The sequence below is a fragment of the Pocillopora damicornis genome, chromosome 13 (genome assembly GCF_964200805.1).
Source record: "Pocillopora damicornis chromosome 13, jaPocDami1.2, whole genome shotgun sequence".
Classification (NCBI taxonomy): domain Eukaryota; kingdom Metazoa; phylum Cnidaria; class Anthozoa; order Scleractinia; family Pocilloporidae; genus Pocillopora; species Pocillopora damicornis.
In genome coordinates this window covers 8,099,959-8,117,544 of record NC_142682.1, presented here as the reverse complement: position 1 = coordinate 8,117,544, position 17,586 = coordinate 8,099,959, and the positions used below count along the sequence as shown (strand labels likewise).

The 17,586-nt window shown below is 39.3% G+C and overlaps 1 protein-coding gene across 1 annotated transcript in view; it reads left to right on the top strand.

Moving 5' to 3' along the window:
• The window catches only part of LOC113684977 (dynein axonemal heavy chain 3), a 69,924-nt gene that overhangs the window by 12,783 nt on the left and 39,555 nt on the right, over positions 1 to 17,586 (top strand). Inside the window, exons 14-44 of the mRNA XM_089192331.1 lie at positions 390 to 585; positions 1,688 to 1,882; positions 2,139 to 2,327; positions 2,747 to 2,875; positions 3,490 to 3,591; positions 3,855 to 3,953; positions 4,219 to 4,254; positions 4,501 to 4,604; positions 5,257 to 5,347; positions 5,466 to 5,533; positions 6,053 to 6,281; positions 6,431 to 6,583; positions 7,157 to 7,298; positions 7,885 to 8,083; positions 8,191 to 8,299; positions 8,432 to 8,551; positions 8,763 to 8,933; positions 9,421 to 9,558; positions 10,001 to 10,144; positions 10,383 to 10,547; positions 11,035 to 11,169; positions 11,896 to 11,983; positions 12,353 to 12,483; positions 12,926 to 13,026; positions 13,153 to 13,267; positions 13,396 to 13,529; positions 13,771 to 14,001; positions 14,369 to 14,513; positions 15,092 to 15,249; positions 15,511 to 15,591; positions 16,211 to 16,360. Of these exons, the coding sequence (XP_089048457.1) occupies positions 390 to 585; positions 1,688 to 1,882; positions 2,139 to 2,327; positions 2,747 to 2,875; positions 3,490 to 3,591; positions 3,855 to 3,953; positions 4,219 to 4,254; positions 4,501 to 4,604; positions 5,257 to 5,347; positions 5,466 to 5,533; positions 6,053 to 6,281; positions 6,431 to 6,583; positions 7,157 to 7,298; positions 7,885 to 8,083; positions 8,191 to 8,299; positions 8,432 to 8,551; positions 8,763 to 8,933; positions 9,421 to 9,558; positions 10,001 to 10,144; positions 10,383 to 10,547; positions 11,035 to 11,169; positions 11,896 to 11,983; positions 12,353 to 12,483; positions 12,926 to 13,026; positions 13,153 to 13,267; positions 13,396 to 13,529; positions 13,771 to 14,001; positions 14,369 to 14,513; positions 15,092 to 15,249; positions 15,511 to 15,591; positions 16,211 to 16,360 (4,248 nt within the window). The remainder of the gene's footprint in view (positions 1 to 389; positions 586 to 1,687; positions 1,883 to 2,138; positions 2,328 to 2,746; positions 2,876 to 3,489; positions 3,592 to 3,854; positions 3,954 to 4,218; positions 4,255 to 4,500; positions 4,605 to 5,256; positions 5,348 to 5,465; positions 5,534 to 6,052; positions 6,282 to 6,430; positions 6,584 to 7,156; positions 7,299 to 7,884; positions 8,084 to 8,190; positions 8,300 to 8,431; positions 8,552 to 8,762; positions 8,934 to 9,420; positions 9,559 to 10,000; positions 10,145 to 10,382; positions 10,548 to 11,034; positions 11,170 to 11,895; positions 11,984 to 12,352; positions 12,484 to 12,925; positions 13,027 to 13,152; positions 13,268 to 13,395; positions 13,530 to 13,770; positions 14,002 to 14,368; positions 14,514 to 15,091; positions 15,250 to 15,510; positions 15,592 to 16,210; positions 16,361 to 17,586) is intronic.

The window sequence follows — 17,586 nt, the reverse complement described above, 5'->3', positions numbered from 1 at the left end:
CGCAAACCAGTGAATTTGAATTCCAGATTTTTGGTGTATTTCGCAATGGAAATTGACTTGAGCGCTACTTTCAATTATCTATAATTTCTTTACTTGCATTCTAAGCCTAACCCCTTAGACTCCTCTGATCTTATTGTCATTTCTCCCTTCTATTGTAAATTAGTCACAAGAACTTGATGTTTTATCAAGTTAAAAACTTTTACCTGATACGTTTGAATATTTTCTCTACCTTTTTGTTGGATAATGTATGGATATTTCAGGGAGAAGTTACATGTCAGTCACTTCTGCGGGTTAAATGTTGAATTGATGAAAGGTTGCTCTTTGGAGACACGTTGTATTATTTTGTCTTTGTGTATGATTTTTGTTTTTTTTTTTTACGTACTCCTCAGTGAAAATCGTGTTACAAAAGAACACGACACGGCCATGAACAAACTGTTTGATTGGCTGGCGAGATTTGAGCTGCAGTTGAACGAGACTCTTCAAAGTGTCAAAGAATTCCACTCTAAAGACAGGATATCTGAGGCAAAGACATACGTGGTTCAGTTGGACGAACTTAAAGATAAAGTACAAGAGTTTCTTGACGAGGTATGGTAGCTTCAAACAATCTAAAAAGTCAACCCATTATTGCAAGGGTGCGTTCAGTGCGCTCTTGGTAACTGCGTACACCAGTTATCGTGTCACGGTGGTTCAACAGTCTTTTTGAGAGCTAAAACTACCATAATTAAGTAATCTTTCACAACGTCATCTTTGACTGATGGTATTTTATATCTTAATGTATACTGAGTTTACCTGAGTTTCTTACAGTGGCTATTTTGGAAAAGTCGTTAGTGCCATGACGAAAGTAAAAAACAAATTTTAAAGGCATAAACAGCGTCAGTTTTTTGCGAAACGGCCATCGCCTAGTACAAGAATTTTCTTTCAAACTTGGCATGGTTTACTGTAGGAGAATTTTAAAAAACCTATTTTTCTCGTTAACTGTATCTCAAAAACTTACAATTAGGTAATACTTGGCTGTAATTAACCCAACTTGTTATCATTTGACTGAAAAATCATCAAAACGGCTGACCAAGACCAAGGAGGATCTGTCGAGGAGCTGATGAAACCTAGTTGACCTCGTGAAACGACGGAAAGCGCGAGTAACCGATTTGCCTTTAGATCTTAGTTTGCGTGTGATTGGTTGACAAATCACGGAGCGAAGTAAAGCAAATCCAATGCAATCCTCGATTATAACGGGATACGAAGGAGGCTCAAAGGAAAATTCTTTTATGTCGAGCGATTTTTATCTAAGATAACAATAAAGAGATGAGTGATTTAACTGTTGGTTTAAAGTCGGAGTCTCCCATTTATTATACATGGCCTCTTTTATCTTTATTTGAAAAGTTTAGGTGGCAGAATCTTAAATTATGAAAGGTTTTGCAGAGCATCAGTAACTTTAGCTGCGCTGGCCAACAAAACGAAGCTTCTAAAAATGTGTACGTATTTTGTCATAGTCGAGAGAATCAGTCTGTTTATCTGCAAGATTCATTCTCGTAGAAATATATCTATGAATAATCTCATTAATAACCTAAATGGGAAATCAATGTTTGCATTTTTTAATGATAACGGAGCCGGGGGGGAGGAGGGGGTTAGTATGAACTAACAGTCAGCTAAAGGCTTGAATGTGTATTTGTATTTGTTAATGTTTCAGAGAAAGAAAATCAACAAGGAGGAGGATTTACTCGGTTGTGAGGTGTACAGTGGATTTCCTCAGATCCAAGAGATAATTGACGCTAAGGAGCCATTTGACAAGTTATGGCGCGCACTGGTGACATTCCAGGACAAGCAAGAAATGTGGCTGGCTGGGCCTATTTTGACACTGAATGCAGAGGAAATTGAAGAACAGGTGTTGCATTTTACAGTTGATCGTTTAAAAAGTTGGAAATTGATTTTTTATCTTCTGATTTTGTAGATTTTCCAAGTTTTGCAAACTTGTCATCTCTACCGCCAATAGTCGAGCAAATGTATCACATTTGATAAGCGGATGTCAGTTGAATCACGCAATATTCGGAACATTTTTAATCACTTGACATCACTGTCATTGCCAGATTTGGAACATGCACTCTACTAAATCCAACGTTATATTGTTTAATTTTTCTCAGGTCTCTGAGCTTTGGAGAACAAGTTACAAGCTGACGAAAGAGTTCGCGCACCCAGAGTTTCGTGGTCCACTCAGAGTGGCTTCTACAGTAAAAGCGCGACTAGAGAACTTTAAAGTTAACATGCCTTTGATCAACGCTTTGTGTACTCCTGGCATTAAGGATAGACACTGGGAAGCCATGAGTGTTAAGGTACGTTGGATAAAAAAGTCTCAATTGTACACCTCAGGTGCGCAAATATTAGTCTGCCCACTTTATCTATTCAAAGCAACGAAATGCTTTGCAAGAGTGAAGCTTGACGAAAATAAAAGGTAAACTTTATGCAACATCCTTCAAAGAATTTTTTCGTACGTGTGACGAAATGTTCGATAGTATTGCTACTTATTTTGGAAACATTTTTACTGCGTTGGTTTTAATTTTTACTGATTCTTGTACGGCTTTACCGACAATCAAGGTTAACTCACCTCTGCGGAGACAACGCAAAACGCTCCTCTTATTTTAACGAATTTTGTATCACATGGTAATATTATCCCGCGGATTCCGTATACCTTCTGTTTGTGCTTTATAACCGTGGGAGTAACTTTTATTTACATTTATGCTTTTCAAAATAGATTGGCTTTAATATTTCTCCGAAAGAAGACACTACTCTGAACGAGATGTTAGTACTCGGTCTGGATAAATTTGTTGAAGAACTTACTGAGATCAGTGGAAAAGCAGCCAAAGAATTCTCTTTGGAGAAGGTGTGTACACTCCACATGTAGGATCAGTTAGTGCAGTCTGGATACGCTTAACCGTCTAGTCCTTCATGTAACATCTAGTGTTGGGTACTGACAGGCAGTTCGGTACAACTTTTGATAAATCTTGATGCAGTCTTTATGCCTCAATGTAACGTTGAGTATTATTTACTCACATTGGGTATTTCTACTCTTGCGTTATAATGTTAATCTATTTTTCTGTTATTCGGTTGCTTTGCATACTTCTGAAACACTGCCCCTAAACTTCAACATACACAAAAATAAAAATTAACTTGCATCGTAATCTTAATAGTTTAGGAGAGGTACACATCAACGCCACTGTCCTTGTTTCATACAATTCAGCCTTAAAAGTTGGGTCTTGAGATGAAAGTAACAAAACACCTGAAATCCTCAGATGTATTCCCATCTTGATTATAAACTGCTTCCCCCCATTTGGCATATTAGCCAGACTGAAAGAAAACCAAAAAATGTTTCAGTTTTTAGGTTCCATAGATATACGTTTTCCATCATCCCCAACGTTTATGAATTTACACGAAACACCTTTCGAACTCGAAAATCATGCAGTTAATTTTATTGTAACTGTCTCTTTTCCCTATCAGGCACTGAGCAGAATGAAAGAAGATTGGAAGGACATCGAGTTTGTGTTTGTTCAATACAAAGACACAGGAATTAGTATTTTGTCAGCTGTGGATGATCTGCAGGTCAGTGATTAGAGTTTGTGGTCAATTGTTGTGTAAGCATTGAAGGGGCTTGTCAACAAAGATGATAAGTGACTGAATTTTAAAAGTACTGTACGGTTAAAACCTTTATTTCAGCTTCACAAACAGACTGGACGGATTGGTCATTTTACATGAGATCTGGACGTTATATCGAAACTAGATGAGAGATATCGTTCTAATAGATAGCAACATTACTGAGACGACGTGTCTGGTAAAAACGGAATTTTGCTGGTTTTTGTTTTCAGGTTTTACTTGATGATCACATTGTGAAAACATTGACAATGAAGGGATCTCCTTTCGTTGTTCCTTTTGAAGCAGAATTAAGAGAATGGGAAACCAAACTGGTAAGTTCCCTATTTTGATTTTCATTATTTACTATAACTTTTTAGGTAACACTTTTTTGTGGTGAGTGTGTGATATCTATTATCAAAGACAGAGGGTTGGTATCTAAATGAATTCTAACTTGGGAGGGGGGGGGAGGTGTGTCTAGACAAACAGACTCGTATTGTCAAGAATCTTTTCTCAATTAGATGCTTTCTCGGATACCCCAGTGCTTTATGCAGTCGTGTTTGTTGTCAATCATGCTTGAGAAACCTTTTTGTGTTATAGAATCTAATGCAAGATATTGTGGAGTCATGGCTGAAGGTTTGTTTTGTATTTTCTGTCTTTTAGGCAGTGGTGAAAGTAATATTTAATTGAAATAGGTTCCTCAGGGGAACATGTGTCGTCTTCTACACACATGGCGTACATGACTGGTCTATGACAAGGTCTTGAAAATTTAAGTATTGTGATACAAGGCAGCGAGTATAAAATACAGATTCGACGTAGGTCAGCATTGGATGTATATGACTTATCTTTATCCTGAATTTTTATTTGTCACTTGTTTTGCAGGTGCAAGCTTCATGGCTGTATTTAGAGCCCATATTTTGTTCTGAGGACATTCAAGCTCAGATGCCAGAGGAAGGAGAAAAATTCCGCACTGTTGACAAGTACTGGTAGGTTTCAGCTTTATATTGTTACTTAAGAATTAAAACGAAATTTCACTATTTCTGGGAATATTGATCCATGCTGCATAGAGTGCTGTATTTCTTAGACATCTTTTTTGCTTCCATCCACCCTTTCAGAGGATAATAGCATTAACCCTTTATACCCCAACATCAGTATGCATTTTCTCCTTATAGGTACTATATTTTATGCGTTTTCTAAGGTGGCAACAAGAAAAAAAATCAAGAGCATTTCCTTTATTCCCGTGACCTTAATGTTTGATTCAGAGGTGATATTGTAAGGAGAAATTAGATGCTAGTCACTCCTGGAGGTTAAAGGGGTTGATTTCGAGGCTTCACGCCATGTAGTAAATATTTTCATTTATAAACTTATCTCAGTGGTTGCTCCTGAAATGCTCTGAAAATCAAGAGAAATATTCGAAAACTCCCTGTCCAAGATTTCTCCATCGTTCCCTCTTTAAACATATACATGTTGCTATTCTGAAAGGTACCAGACAGCCATGCTTTCACTAACGCTCTTACATAATAAATTTAGTTTTCATCCGGCTCCACTGTCTTTTTTCCCCAACACGTTTTCGAGTTTGTACAACAAGTATATTCTTCACTAATTTGATGAGCCTCACTGACGTTTTGAATCACACAGGAGGAAGATAATGACTGAATCAGTCAAAGATCCTCGTGCCTTAGTAGTAACGCGACAGCCCCAAATGTTGGACAAACTTCAGCTCTCGGAGGTAACAACGGCGTCCTTCCGTTCCTATTCCTTATAGTAATTTAGGTGCTGGTGGCTAGGAGATGTAGAAATTGGTGTGATGTGATTTTGGTCTTTGTTTTTCTCACTTGTTTTTGTAGAGCCTTCTTGAAGACATACAAAAAGGACTGAACGAGTATTTGGAAAAGAAACGCTTGTTTTTTCCAAGGTATGATTTACTACATAAATTAGTTTTTTACCATTGTGTACTTTTACACCTTTTGTTTTCTCGTTTTTAGTTTCGCGAACTGATCTCCAAATGCTCCAAATTAAGTTGTTCCTGCAATTAACAATGATATGAGGTGTTTGACAGGTGTTTCTTTTCTACTGAAATGAATTACTAAATTTGAGCCACTAACAATGGATGTATATGTCTTTCGGAAATAATAAAACACAATTAAGGTTAAGTCTTGCATTCTGAGAGGCCTATTTCTTTACAGCAATATCTCAATCTTTGAAGGCAAGAATCAGTTAGGGTTATAAGTGATCCTTGAGCAGATTAGTAGTGATCTGAGATCAGTTCTCCGGTACCCACTTGTATTCCTGCGGGGAGAGAAACTCTGTGACAGTGAAGTATCTTGAAAAAATGTAACTGAGTTATTCAGAGTTCAGCGCGCTTAACACCAGGCGACCGCGCCTGCCTGGAGTCTAAGTGAGGCTAATTGAATCTATGCTAATTATGTTACAGATTTTTCTTCCTTTCAAATGACGAGCTTCTAGAAATTTTATCCGAAACGAAAGATCCTCTGCGTGTTCAGCCACATTTAAAGAAGTGTTTTGAAGGTATTGCAAAGTTGGAATTTAACGAGAGGAAAGAGATTAATGCTATGATATCAGCCGAAGGAGAGACTGTAAGGTTCTCTAAGAAGGTGGTGCCTGCGCATGCCCGTGGTTTGGTCGAAAAATGGTTGTTACAGGTATGGAATCTTCTGTCAACCTAAGATTGCGTAAATATTTTGAGTTCCAATGTAACTTATCCTTGAAAAGCTAAATAAAGAAACCAATCTAAGGATGCTTGGATAGCAGTGTTGAACTAAAATCATTCACTGATGTTGTGTCTGCATAGATCGAACAAACGATGAAACTGAGCCTGCAAGAGGTGATGTCCGAAGCGGTTACCGCCTATCCACAGAACCCTAGGACAGAGTGGGTTTTGTCTTGGCCAGGGCAAGTGGTGCTGGCCTCCAGCATCATATACTGGACTAAGGAAGTCACTCAGGTAAGATATCAAAGGCGGAGGTATCGTTAACCACTAAGGAACCCCTTTGTGTGACTAAACAAGAAGAAGAAAGAGGGAAATAAGAAAAAGAAAAAGATTAATGGGAAAAGCAGCCTAAGCGTTTATTTGGCGTCATCCTGTTTTACTGACTCTCTAAACTCCCTAATTTACCGAAGTGACTTACACGTTAATTCTCACAATTTCAGTTTGTTATTCAGCGAACAAGTAATGAAAATCGACAAATATAAGGGCAGACGGTGTTATCTAGATGGAACAGATAATTCTCGTAATTGATGCACAAGGAAACATATACCAGCTAGAAGGGAGAAACTTTCCAATCATAAAGAATGCTTTTAAACTTAAAGTATAATTTATTGCTGAATGATTTGTCGATGCAGTGAGAATCACAAGTGCACCAACGGAACCGTGTTTCCTGCCGTGACTGTTGAACTCAGAATTTTATCAAGATCGACAGATAATAAGTGGTCCCTAATGAGTGGTCCCAAACCTTCTCTGACGAGAAGGGAAAATACTTGTAGGTAATGCTTTAGCTGTGTTATTTTGATTTTACAGGCGATGATACAGAAAGATGGCCTAGAAGATTATTATAAACAAAGCACTCAACAGATTGAAGACATCGTCGGACTTGTTCGAGGAAAGTTGTCCACCATGTCCCGGATCACTTTAGGGGCTCTCATTGTGATTGACGTGCATGGTTAGTTATATTTTTAAACAAGGACTGTAAATTGTATCCACACGCTCCAAATCCTGGAAGTGAAAAATGAAAGATGCAGATGTGTAGGTTGATTGGCTGTTTCATCAATTTCTTTTTTATGTGGAAGGTGGTATAAAAGAAGAAGAAAATACTCTTTGTTGATTAAATTTACTTCACCAAACTATTCAGCCAAAGATCATGAGGTAGTTTCATGAATCAAACGCTCAAATCGAGGCTGGAAATCTACCAAAGGTTTTGAATGGTACTTTACAGGATTTGCTCGATCGACAACAAGAAAGTGACTAATAAAAGCAAACGTTAGTAACTTCGCCTCGTAATTTTGCCCAGAAAACTTGCACCACCTTCTTCATTCAATCAGATGAAAAACTAGGGTAACCGTGACATGGTGTCTTGCCCTTTTTCTACTGTAGTTTGTCGCCGATTTCATATATTTTCTTTGCCTCTCATTGTTTCTTGTGATACCTTCCTTTAGTCCTGATAAGCCAATGTGACTGATGCAGTTTTGGCTTAACGACCCATCACTACTTTTGTCGATTATGTTTTACTTGTCGCTTCTTCTCGTCAGCACGTGACGTGGTAGCTAAGCTAAAGAAGGAAGGCGTAACAAACCCTAACGACTTTCATTGGATTAGTCAGTTACGTTACTACTGGGAAACAAAGGCTGTCATTGTAAGGATGATTACCACAGCGGTCAAATATGGTTATGAGTACCTTGGCAACAGCGGAAGACTAGTCATCACTCCTTTAACAGACAGATGTTATAGGTACGTGTAATTGGGTTTAAATCTAAGGCGTAGACTAGTCTCACTAGTTTGGATCAGCTGATTCCAATTACAGTAACTGAATTAAGATTTTTCCTTCAAATTTGTAGGACTTTGATGGGTGCTCTCTTGTTGAACCTAGGAGGGGCCCCTGAGGGACCTGCTGGTACAGGGAAGACGGAGACTTGTAAAGATTTGGCGAAAGCTGTTGCAAAGCAGGTATTGATAAAGTTGCAGATTTAAATCTTTCTACGGTTTGTAGAATTTACTGTTTGGTTACTATTTTTCTAGGTTTGTAATTCAACATTTATAAAGTTACTCATTCATTTTGTTCTTTTGATTTACTTCTAGTGTGTTGTTTTCAACTGCTCAGATGGACTGGACTACAAAGCCATGGGAAAGTTCTTCAAAGGTCTCGCCCAGGCAGGGGCCTGGGCCTGTTTCGACGAATTTAACAGGATTGAACTGGAAGTGAGTCAGTCGTAAAGTTATGATCAAGCTGTGTTCGATATCTGCAAACCCTTAAAATAACCTCATTAAAGCCAGATAGGTGATTTGATCACCTAAGATTTCCGTCGGTTTTGTTTAGAATTTAGACAGTTCTACTGGAACTCACGCAAATGTCAGTACAGTCAAGAAATAGACTGAAAAAATGTGACCTGCTCTTGATGATTTTGTGCAGGTATTGTCTGTTGTAGCGCAACAGATCTTGACAATACAAAGGGCCGTTATGGAACAAGTCGACAAGTTTGTGTTTGAGGGAACAGAAATTTCTCTGGATCCGTCATGTACCATATTCATAACCATGAATCCTGGTTACGCTGGCCGTGCAGAGCTCCCTGATAATCTGAAGGTAAATGGGGAGATACTTCGATAAGTTTCAGTGTTATTAGAATTAAAGAAAGTTGGATGCAACCGCTGTGTTGTTATTGTTTCTATTGAAACTGTAGACTTTTGGTAGTTTGCAGTAGTTAAAACGGCGCCTATCAATCCTTTTTACCTTAACATCAATATTCTCTACACTGTTATCTATACATTTCCTGAGGTGCTGACAAGGAGAATTTGTTTAACAATCAAGAGCTTCTTTTGTCAGTGGTCATTTCCTTTATTCCTGTGACATGCGTGATACAGGGGTGATATTTTAAGGAGAAATCAGGTGCTAGTCACCCAGAGGGGTCAGAGGGTTAACTGTCACTTGATATAGGCTGTGACGGGATTCGAACCCAGGCCTCCCAGATACTGGTTGGTCTCCACCAACTACGAAACCCCATGTTATGAGTAGGGCACATTTTATTTCATCAAAAATTAGAAACTAATATCACTGGTGATTGTTATTGCAGGTTCTTTTCCGTACAGTCGCCATGATGGTTCCTGATTATGCCCTAATCAGTGAGATCAGTTTATATTCTATGGGTTTTGTTAATGCGCGGAGTCTGTCGGCAAAGATTGTGGCTGTGTACAGGCTCTGTTCTGAGCAGGTAACACTAACTCTTATGATTAGGCTATGTTAGTAAGCGCAACAAATGTTTCTTTGAAGCCAACATTAACTACTTGTCGCTTGTCTTACTTCGTCTCTGTTTGTCAGTGAAATGGAATTACGTGATCGAGCTGTTTTTCTCAAGTCTTCATTCAGACAAACAACATGATTTTAGAATAACCAGTGGCTTAACTGCTGGAAAATACCTCCTCAGCATTTCACGTTTTCATCGCAGTTGGCCTTTTCCTGGGTGGAGAGAGGTCATGTGAGCGTTAAATATCTTGCCTAAAAACACAACGTAATGGCTCGGCCGTGACTAGAAATCGGGGGAAATTAGATGCTGGTCACTCTTGGGGTTTCAAGGGTTAGTTGAAGAGAGAAAAGGATGTCATAATTTTTCAGGTTTTCGACTTTTCGTATAATTGAATATTTTTCTCTGACAGCTTTCGTCCCAGCATCATTATGATTATGGTATGCGGGCGGTCAAGTCGGTTCTCACTGCGGCAGGAAATTTAAAACTGAAGTATTCTGAACAAGACGAGGATATTTTGTTGTTGAGGTCCATTATGGACGTCAACTTGCCAAAGGTTTGTTAAAATATGTAAACGAAATTGTGAGTAGTTTTGAAATAAACTTTCGGTGATTCGAGAGCTTTGAAATGGAGCTAAAAGTGTCCTTAGGGAACGAAGAATCAAAGTTCTCAAAGAAAAAATGACGGTAAGATTTGGCTACTGCCTCACGCCTGTTACTTTATGTTCGTCCTAACTGAGAATGGTTATAATGAAAATATCTCTCTTCTCGTCTTTAATTGCACGCTTTTTGCAGTTTTTATCGCAAGACTTGCCTTTGTTTGAAGGCATTGTGTCAGACTTGTTCCCAGGCATCACTCTGCCATCTCCTGACCACGGTGTCCTGGAAGAGGCACTCAGACGGAACAGCGTGAAGATGGGACTGCAAGCGGTACCATGGTTTGTTGAAAAAGTTGTGCAGGTATGTTCACAATTTAAGGGATAAAAAGGAGATTTTCTTCGAATCCCTACCAACGCATCGACGAATCCAGAGTTTTCTTTGTTTGCGTTGTGGTTGAAATTGACCTTGAAATTAGTGAATGATTTTCTGCTTTAATTTAGGCTTAAGAGTTTGAAGAAGAAAGACAGAGAGCTCCAAGATGGTTGATTCTTGTTGTTCAAATGTTTCAGCCGTCTTTAAGGAAATGTTATTAACAACAACAACAACAACTACAACAAATCTTTTAATGCTCGCAAAAATAGGTATTACAATAATAAGAAGACTACTTAAAATCAACAGGAAATTTTTTAGAACATAGTTTACTGGAGCCCAGAGGCTGAGGAATCGTAAAATTTTTAAGTTGGCCCCTTATCATTCTTACCCAGAGACTGGCTTGAAAGCCTCTTTTTGGGAATATTCATGTTATTTTGCTCAATACGATTATTGGAGTCCACATTTCCTTTGAAAGGTGTACGAGATGATGTTGGTACGCCACGGCTTTATGATCGTGGGCGATCCCATTGGTGGAAAGACATCAGCGTGGAAGGTTCTATCTGCAGCCCTGACTGAGCTTGGTAAAGATGAAGACTCGGATGAAGTTGGGGTATGTCAGTTCCGTTACCTATTTTTTTCTCTGCAAGTCTTCGGTTATCCTTGTAGTATCGATTGGTGCGTGTCTTTTTTAGTTACCACATTTTCCTGACTGCGTTAAGTGGAGGTCTGTCTTTTAACCCTTTTGCTCCGAAGATCTCATTGATAATTCTCATTACTGCCTCCTAAGCAATTCGGATCAATATTAGTATCTGGGCCAGATACTGATATTGATCCAACAATTCTAATGATGTTGATTTGGATAATTTGGTATTGTATGGGCTAATTATCCCCTAATTGGTGTGTTTCTCTTCAGTTGCCTGCTTGATATTGTACTGGTATTGTAAAGAGAAATTATGTCTTTGTCACTCATGGGAGTTAAAGGGTTAATGTTTTGTTCTCGGCCAAAGTAATCTACTTTGAAAATGCTTCGCTCTGTCTATGTAGATAGCGGTTTTGACGATTGGGCGAATTACAGTCGATGATGCAAATGTGAATCAAGAGAGATTTAAGACCTAAAGATCAAGTTACAGATACAAGGAGGGAGAAATGTACTGTGAAAAATACGAAGTGATCACGTGATGTTCCACGTGATATTCACGTGATGACCACGTCACGTGCCACCTCATCGTTTCGTTTCCTGGTATTCCAGTTAACTCATTACTGACAAACGCAGGGTATTGACAAACTCACTGAAAAAATTGAAACGTGGTTAATAGAAAACCATGGTCTCTTGCAGGTTCAGTACACGATCATTAACCCCAAGGCTGTCACCATGGGCCAGCTGTATGGAAGATTTGATCCTGTGTCACACGAGTGGTCAGACGGTAAGTGCTTTATTTCACGAACAGACTTCAGGAAATATTACTTTTCATTAATAGAATACAATATTTTCATTAGGACTCCCGTATGGGGATCTTCTGGCCTAATTACAACAATGGTTAAAAAGATTATTAAGTGAAAAATAATTGACTCTATATTACATATGAAAAAACTACCATAAATATGATGTCCACAGCTATGGATAACTTTCTAGATGATGATTCCTCAACGTGTGTTTAAAAGTTGCCAAGACTCCGCATTTCTAGTTGCAAGGAGTTCCACACTAATGGGCCTCTATACGATAAATATTTTTGTGCCAAAATTATATTTATATATTTCTATTTCTATGGTTTATATGCTTTATTTATTTTCAGGAGTACTTGCCAATACGTTCCGTGAGCACGCAAGCTCAGTCAGCGAGGAGCGTAAATGGATCATATTTGATGGGCCAGTTGATGCAGTATGGATTGAAAACATGAATACGGTGCTTGACGATAACAAAAAGGTACAATTATATCGATAAATTATTGTTTTTTTAAATTGTTTACAATTTTTAAAAAAATTAGACTTGTGATCAGCCCTTTATGTTTCGTCTAACTGTCGGCCAGTTGATGCAGTATGGATTGAAAACATGAATACGGTGCTTGACGATAACAAAAAGGTACAATTATATCGATAACTTATTATTTTTTTAAATTGTTTACAATTTTTAAAAAAATAGACGAGTGATCAGCACTCTGCGTTCCGTCTAACTGTCGTAGACTTCTTCAAGGAGTTTTAGCTAAAATCGTGGCCTCCAAATATTTTTCTAACCTTGCCTGCAGAATTTTCAAACATTTACACAACTTCGCCTGTTCCTGTTTGTATGTCCTGCCAAGCCTATGGTCATTGGCCCCCGTAACTATGGCATTTAAAAATTAAATTGATTTTTGTCATTTTCTTTGCAGTTGTGCTTAATGAGTGGAGAGATAATTCAAATGAGCTCTCTACAGAACATGATATTTGAACCTCAAGACCTGGAGCAGGCTTCACCAGCGACAGTAAGCAGGTGAGACACCATTTTTTTTCACGAGCCACCTCGTGAAATTTCCATTGCTAAATTCCCAATGTTTTTGGTATTTTTCATTATCGTTATTTTTATTTACCGCCTAGAGAATTTTTTTCTTGCTTTCAGATGTGGTATGATTTACATGGAGCCAGGTCAGTTGGGCTGGGAGCCACTTGTCGCTTCGTGGATGGAGAAAGATTATCCTGCAAACCTTAGCTCTGCTAGCAAAAATTCTGTACAGGTCGGGGTTACCTTTTTGTAATGAAGCAGCAAAAATTTGATTATCCTCAGTTTTGCTTGAGGGTTTGAAGGATTTCACAAAGCATGACGGCATCTATAGTCTCTAATCATGTCTTGTTTCCCTCTCAGATGATGTTTGACTGGTTGATTGCCCCGTGCGTGGATTTCGTCATTAGACAGTGCCGTGAACTGGTGCGCACGTCACCAATGCGCATGGTCAAGTCCATGTTAACCATGTACTCCATTCTGTTGGATGAGCTGAGGTAAAACGGCCAAATGGCTCTCGACTAAAATTAAGGGCAAGGCATTACAGGAACGCTGGCTATCACTAAGTTATTAATGTTTTTTTTATGAAGAACATATCAAGGGAGGTAAACTGCATCCAAGCAGTTACCGAAAGCTCGTCCTGTGAAAATAAACTCAGGCTTCGTCGGGGTTTACCCGTTTTATCTGAGATGTTGTTGGTTGATCACAGACTTATCTAATGTATGTTTTTGCAACCAGAGAGCCACCCCAAGAGGAAAAGAAAAAGACCGTTATGGATGAAGAGGAGTTTGAGGGATTCATGGATGAGAAACCAGTCAAGACCGAGGCGGAAATTTTGCAATGGCTCCAGTCTCTCTTTCTGTTCGCTTTATGTTGGTCAATTGGCGGAAATTTAGACACTGACTCCAGGCTGAAGTTCAGTGATTTCCTGAAAGTCTTGGCAGCTGGAACCAACAAACAACACCAAAGGTTTGAATTAGTTTTTCTTGTGTTGAGATAAACTATCTTTCATTGCGGGGAGGAACTGGTCATGTTCCAAGCATTTAGCAGCTTACTTCATGCAAACGCTTGTGTTCTTGAAAAGGACATATGCCTATCTCAGATTTGACGTCTCCATTCTGCTAACATTAATTGAAAAGCGATGCGAACGTTTTGGAGATAAGGATTGAAAATGGCTCAATAACACCAAGCAACTGTGTGGTTTTCCACTTAGTTACTTAGGCAAAAAACGACATGGCAACCAAAACATGACAAGAACTTAGAATTAATGTTTTCCAACAATCTCTGTCGGATGCTATCGGAGGCATTCATTTAAAACTTTCTTTTATCTTTTTAGACCCAAAGATTTAAAGCTTCCCAAGAATTACCAGTTTCCTGGAAAGGGAGTTATTTACGACTTCTTTTTCGATAAGTCGACCTTTGGTACGTGGCATCCGTGGGAGAAGAATGTGTTCATCGAGGAAATTCCTCCGAACGCTAAGGTGAGTTGAGGGTAGGATATGGCTTAAAATATTGATCATCCCTCAGACAACCTATACTTCTTTTGAGCTAGTCAAATAAGAGGTCACTGGTGAATGTCGAACGTATGTGAAGACATGTAACACGAAAGTTGGAGTCGTTCATTCGCGAGGAACGTAGAGTCTCAATCACCCAATCGAAACAAAGCAAATGTTACAACGAAACAATGAGGTCGCAAGTGAAAACATGCTGGAGATAACCCCCATGCAAATTGCTTGGAGCGCGGGAAAACGCGAGTGGCCAAGTTGTGATTGGTTTGTTTGGTTTTCAATTTGATTGTCTGAGAAAGTGGCGCGAGTTTTCTGGATCAATTGGACTAATTGCGCTATGAAGTAAAGCAAAACCACAGCAATCACGGATTATTTTAGATTCTCAAAACAAATTGCTCTATTCTGACTTAAACTAGAGTATCTTGTATACCCTCATTATATGAAATTACTGTGAGTGTTTTTCTTACCGAAACTTATCCAGCTAGGTCATGTGTATCAAATTCTGAATCAAAGAACGGTGCTTGTGAATTGTTTTTCTTTTGTACTTGTAGCCGAATGAGCTGATCATACCTACTACAGAGACAGTTCGTCAGCGGTATTTCCTGGAGTTATTCCTCGATCACGAGAAACCTCTGCTATTGGTTGGCCCGACAGGAACAGGAAAATCAGCTATAACAAACAACTACATTCTGCGCATGCCCCCTGAAAAGTGAGTATACTTGGTGTGGTCCTAATCGTTTATGAGGAAAGGCGATGTAAAAATTCGCGGCGACCAGCGCCCAAAGTTATCGGTATCCTTTTGTCTCGGTATAAAGAATGGCCACCTTTGGAAACTGAGATTTGTAAGATTAGCCCCTCCTAAGAACTGCCCGTAAGTGGAGGATTCAGTTTAGAAATGTCTTTTTCACATTTGCATTTGCACTGCGAATTCAAATGCTATAAGTTTGAGTTTGACTTTTTATTTTTTCAGGTACATCGCTAACTTCATGAACTTTTCCGCCCAAACAACTTCCAACCAAACCCAAGACATGATTCTCTCAAAATTAGATAGGTAATATTTAATTAATGAGTAACTTTTGCATGTTGTCCTTCATGAGCGTGTTGGAAAATCAAGCGACATCATTGGGTGACTCAACATCTTCGATGGCCTTGTAAATCGGCGAAAGCTTAGAAGATTTGTACGAAAAAAGAAAAAGGAGCCAAGAGTCTTACTTTAGACAATACTTTATCAACTCGAGCAATCTGCTTAAAGGACAGGGGATTATTGGGTCCCGAGTTACTTAAATAAGTAGCTCCTGGCTTGCTAAGCCCTCTGGCGGAAGGTAGCTCTGCAGTGTAACTTAGCCTCCTAAGCCCTCTGGCGGAAGGTAGTCTCATAGTATGGCCTGCGAGTGAGCCGTTATTTTCAGTGTTTCTGCCTGAGCGTTTCTTTGCCGCATGAAAGTATGAGACCCTGAGCAATGCGAGCCGGTGATAGGTATGTAAATGCTAGACCCCCGTAAACTTCTCCTCAACTCATCTCAAATCTTCCCACGAACCGAGAACCGCGCGTTCTGCACCGCTAATAACGAGGGCAAGAAAATGAGGAGTTGCTCGCGGGTTTTATAATATGATGGCGATCCTCTGTCTCTAGAAAGGTTAAATAATCGTTGGCCAATTCCTTTTTTTAGACGAAAGCGAGGTGTATATGGCCCGGCTATTGGTAAGAAGGTTGTGGTCTTTGTAGATGATTTAAATATGCCTGCTAAGGAGAAGTATGGTGCCCAGCCTCCCATCGAAGTTCTGCGACAGTGGATTGATCATGGATACTGGTTCGACAGGTAAATTGTTACGGATTCCCAGAAGTTGAGACTAAAGAATTGCATCACATACCAAAGAAGTCCCTGAAGTCTCATCTTTTCAAGTTGTAGCGTTAAGCTACTTAAAATGAGTATTCATGCTTCGTTACTTGATCCATTTGAGTGTTCAGGGCCACGATTCTTTTTCTGCAAATATAAGCGGCAGCGGGTTTTTCCGCCGAAACAACAAAATTTTGCACTGGGGGGGTTTGCCTAAAGAGGAGACAATGATAAGAAGCGCTAAAGTGATAACAGGTGCTACGAACCTCGTAGCCATATTACGGTTGCTCAACTTCAGTCACTAAATTCACACCTGTTGCCACAATGCTGTTTTTGTGAAATGAGACATGAGACGAATGAGGTTCGACAGAAATGTTCCTGAAAACGGCAATCTTATCTGTTTTGGTTGGGGCTTATCCCCTCGAAACGAAAACGAGCGGTGGGAATTTTAAAAATGCCGCCACTTTGCGTCGATAGAATTACATTGGAAATATTGTCGTTCCCATTCCTTTGCACGCTTGAATTTTTCTCGAGTTCCGAGCGTGCGCACTCGTTTTGCCGCTGTGTCGCCATAGGGGCAATGAAATCATTTTTGAACACGAAAATATCAAGGAAATGCTTGCTGTACAAACTATCGAACCCCTTAAGAACCTATCGAACCATATTTAGAAAAATTTTCATATCGCAAGTGTGGTCCTTATTTATCACCTAAGGGGGGAGGGGGGGTTGATTGACTTGATCTTCTCCATAAGGCTCTGTAACATTCTTATGATCTCCCCGTATTTGCAATTGGCAGTCCACTTTATGCCTCCCTTTATACTCTGCTTTATCCTCTGTTGGGGACGATTGATTCCCCCTCCGTTCCCTCTGAAAACTATGTGATCCCCTCAAAATCCTCAAACCCTTTCCCCCCCCCCCCCCCCACACCAACCTTCTGGGCCATGGATAATTACTGGTCCCCAAACAAGGTTGAGTAATCAGTGTTAATCAGGACCATTACAATTTTCTCGAATGTGATTAGTACATTTGTTGCTTTATACCTGTAATCGGACGGTTGAAGCAGCCAATCATATTTAGTCCTTTCAGTCAAATCCACCAATCAGAGAATTGATCAAAATAACCATAGTAACAACCACTTATCCTAAGGAAAAACTGTGGAAAAAAAATGTCAGTGAAAACGTATGTTAAGAGAAGAACATCAGTCGATA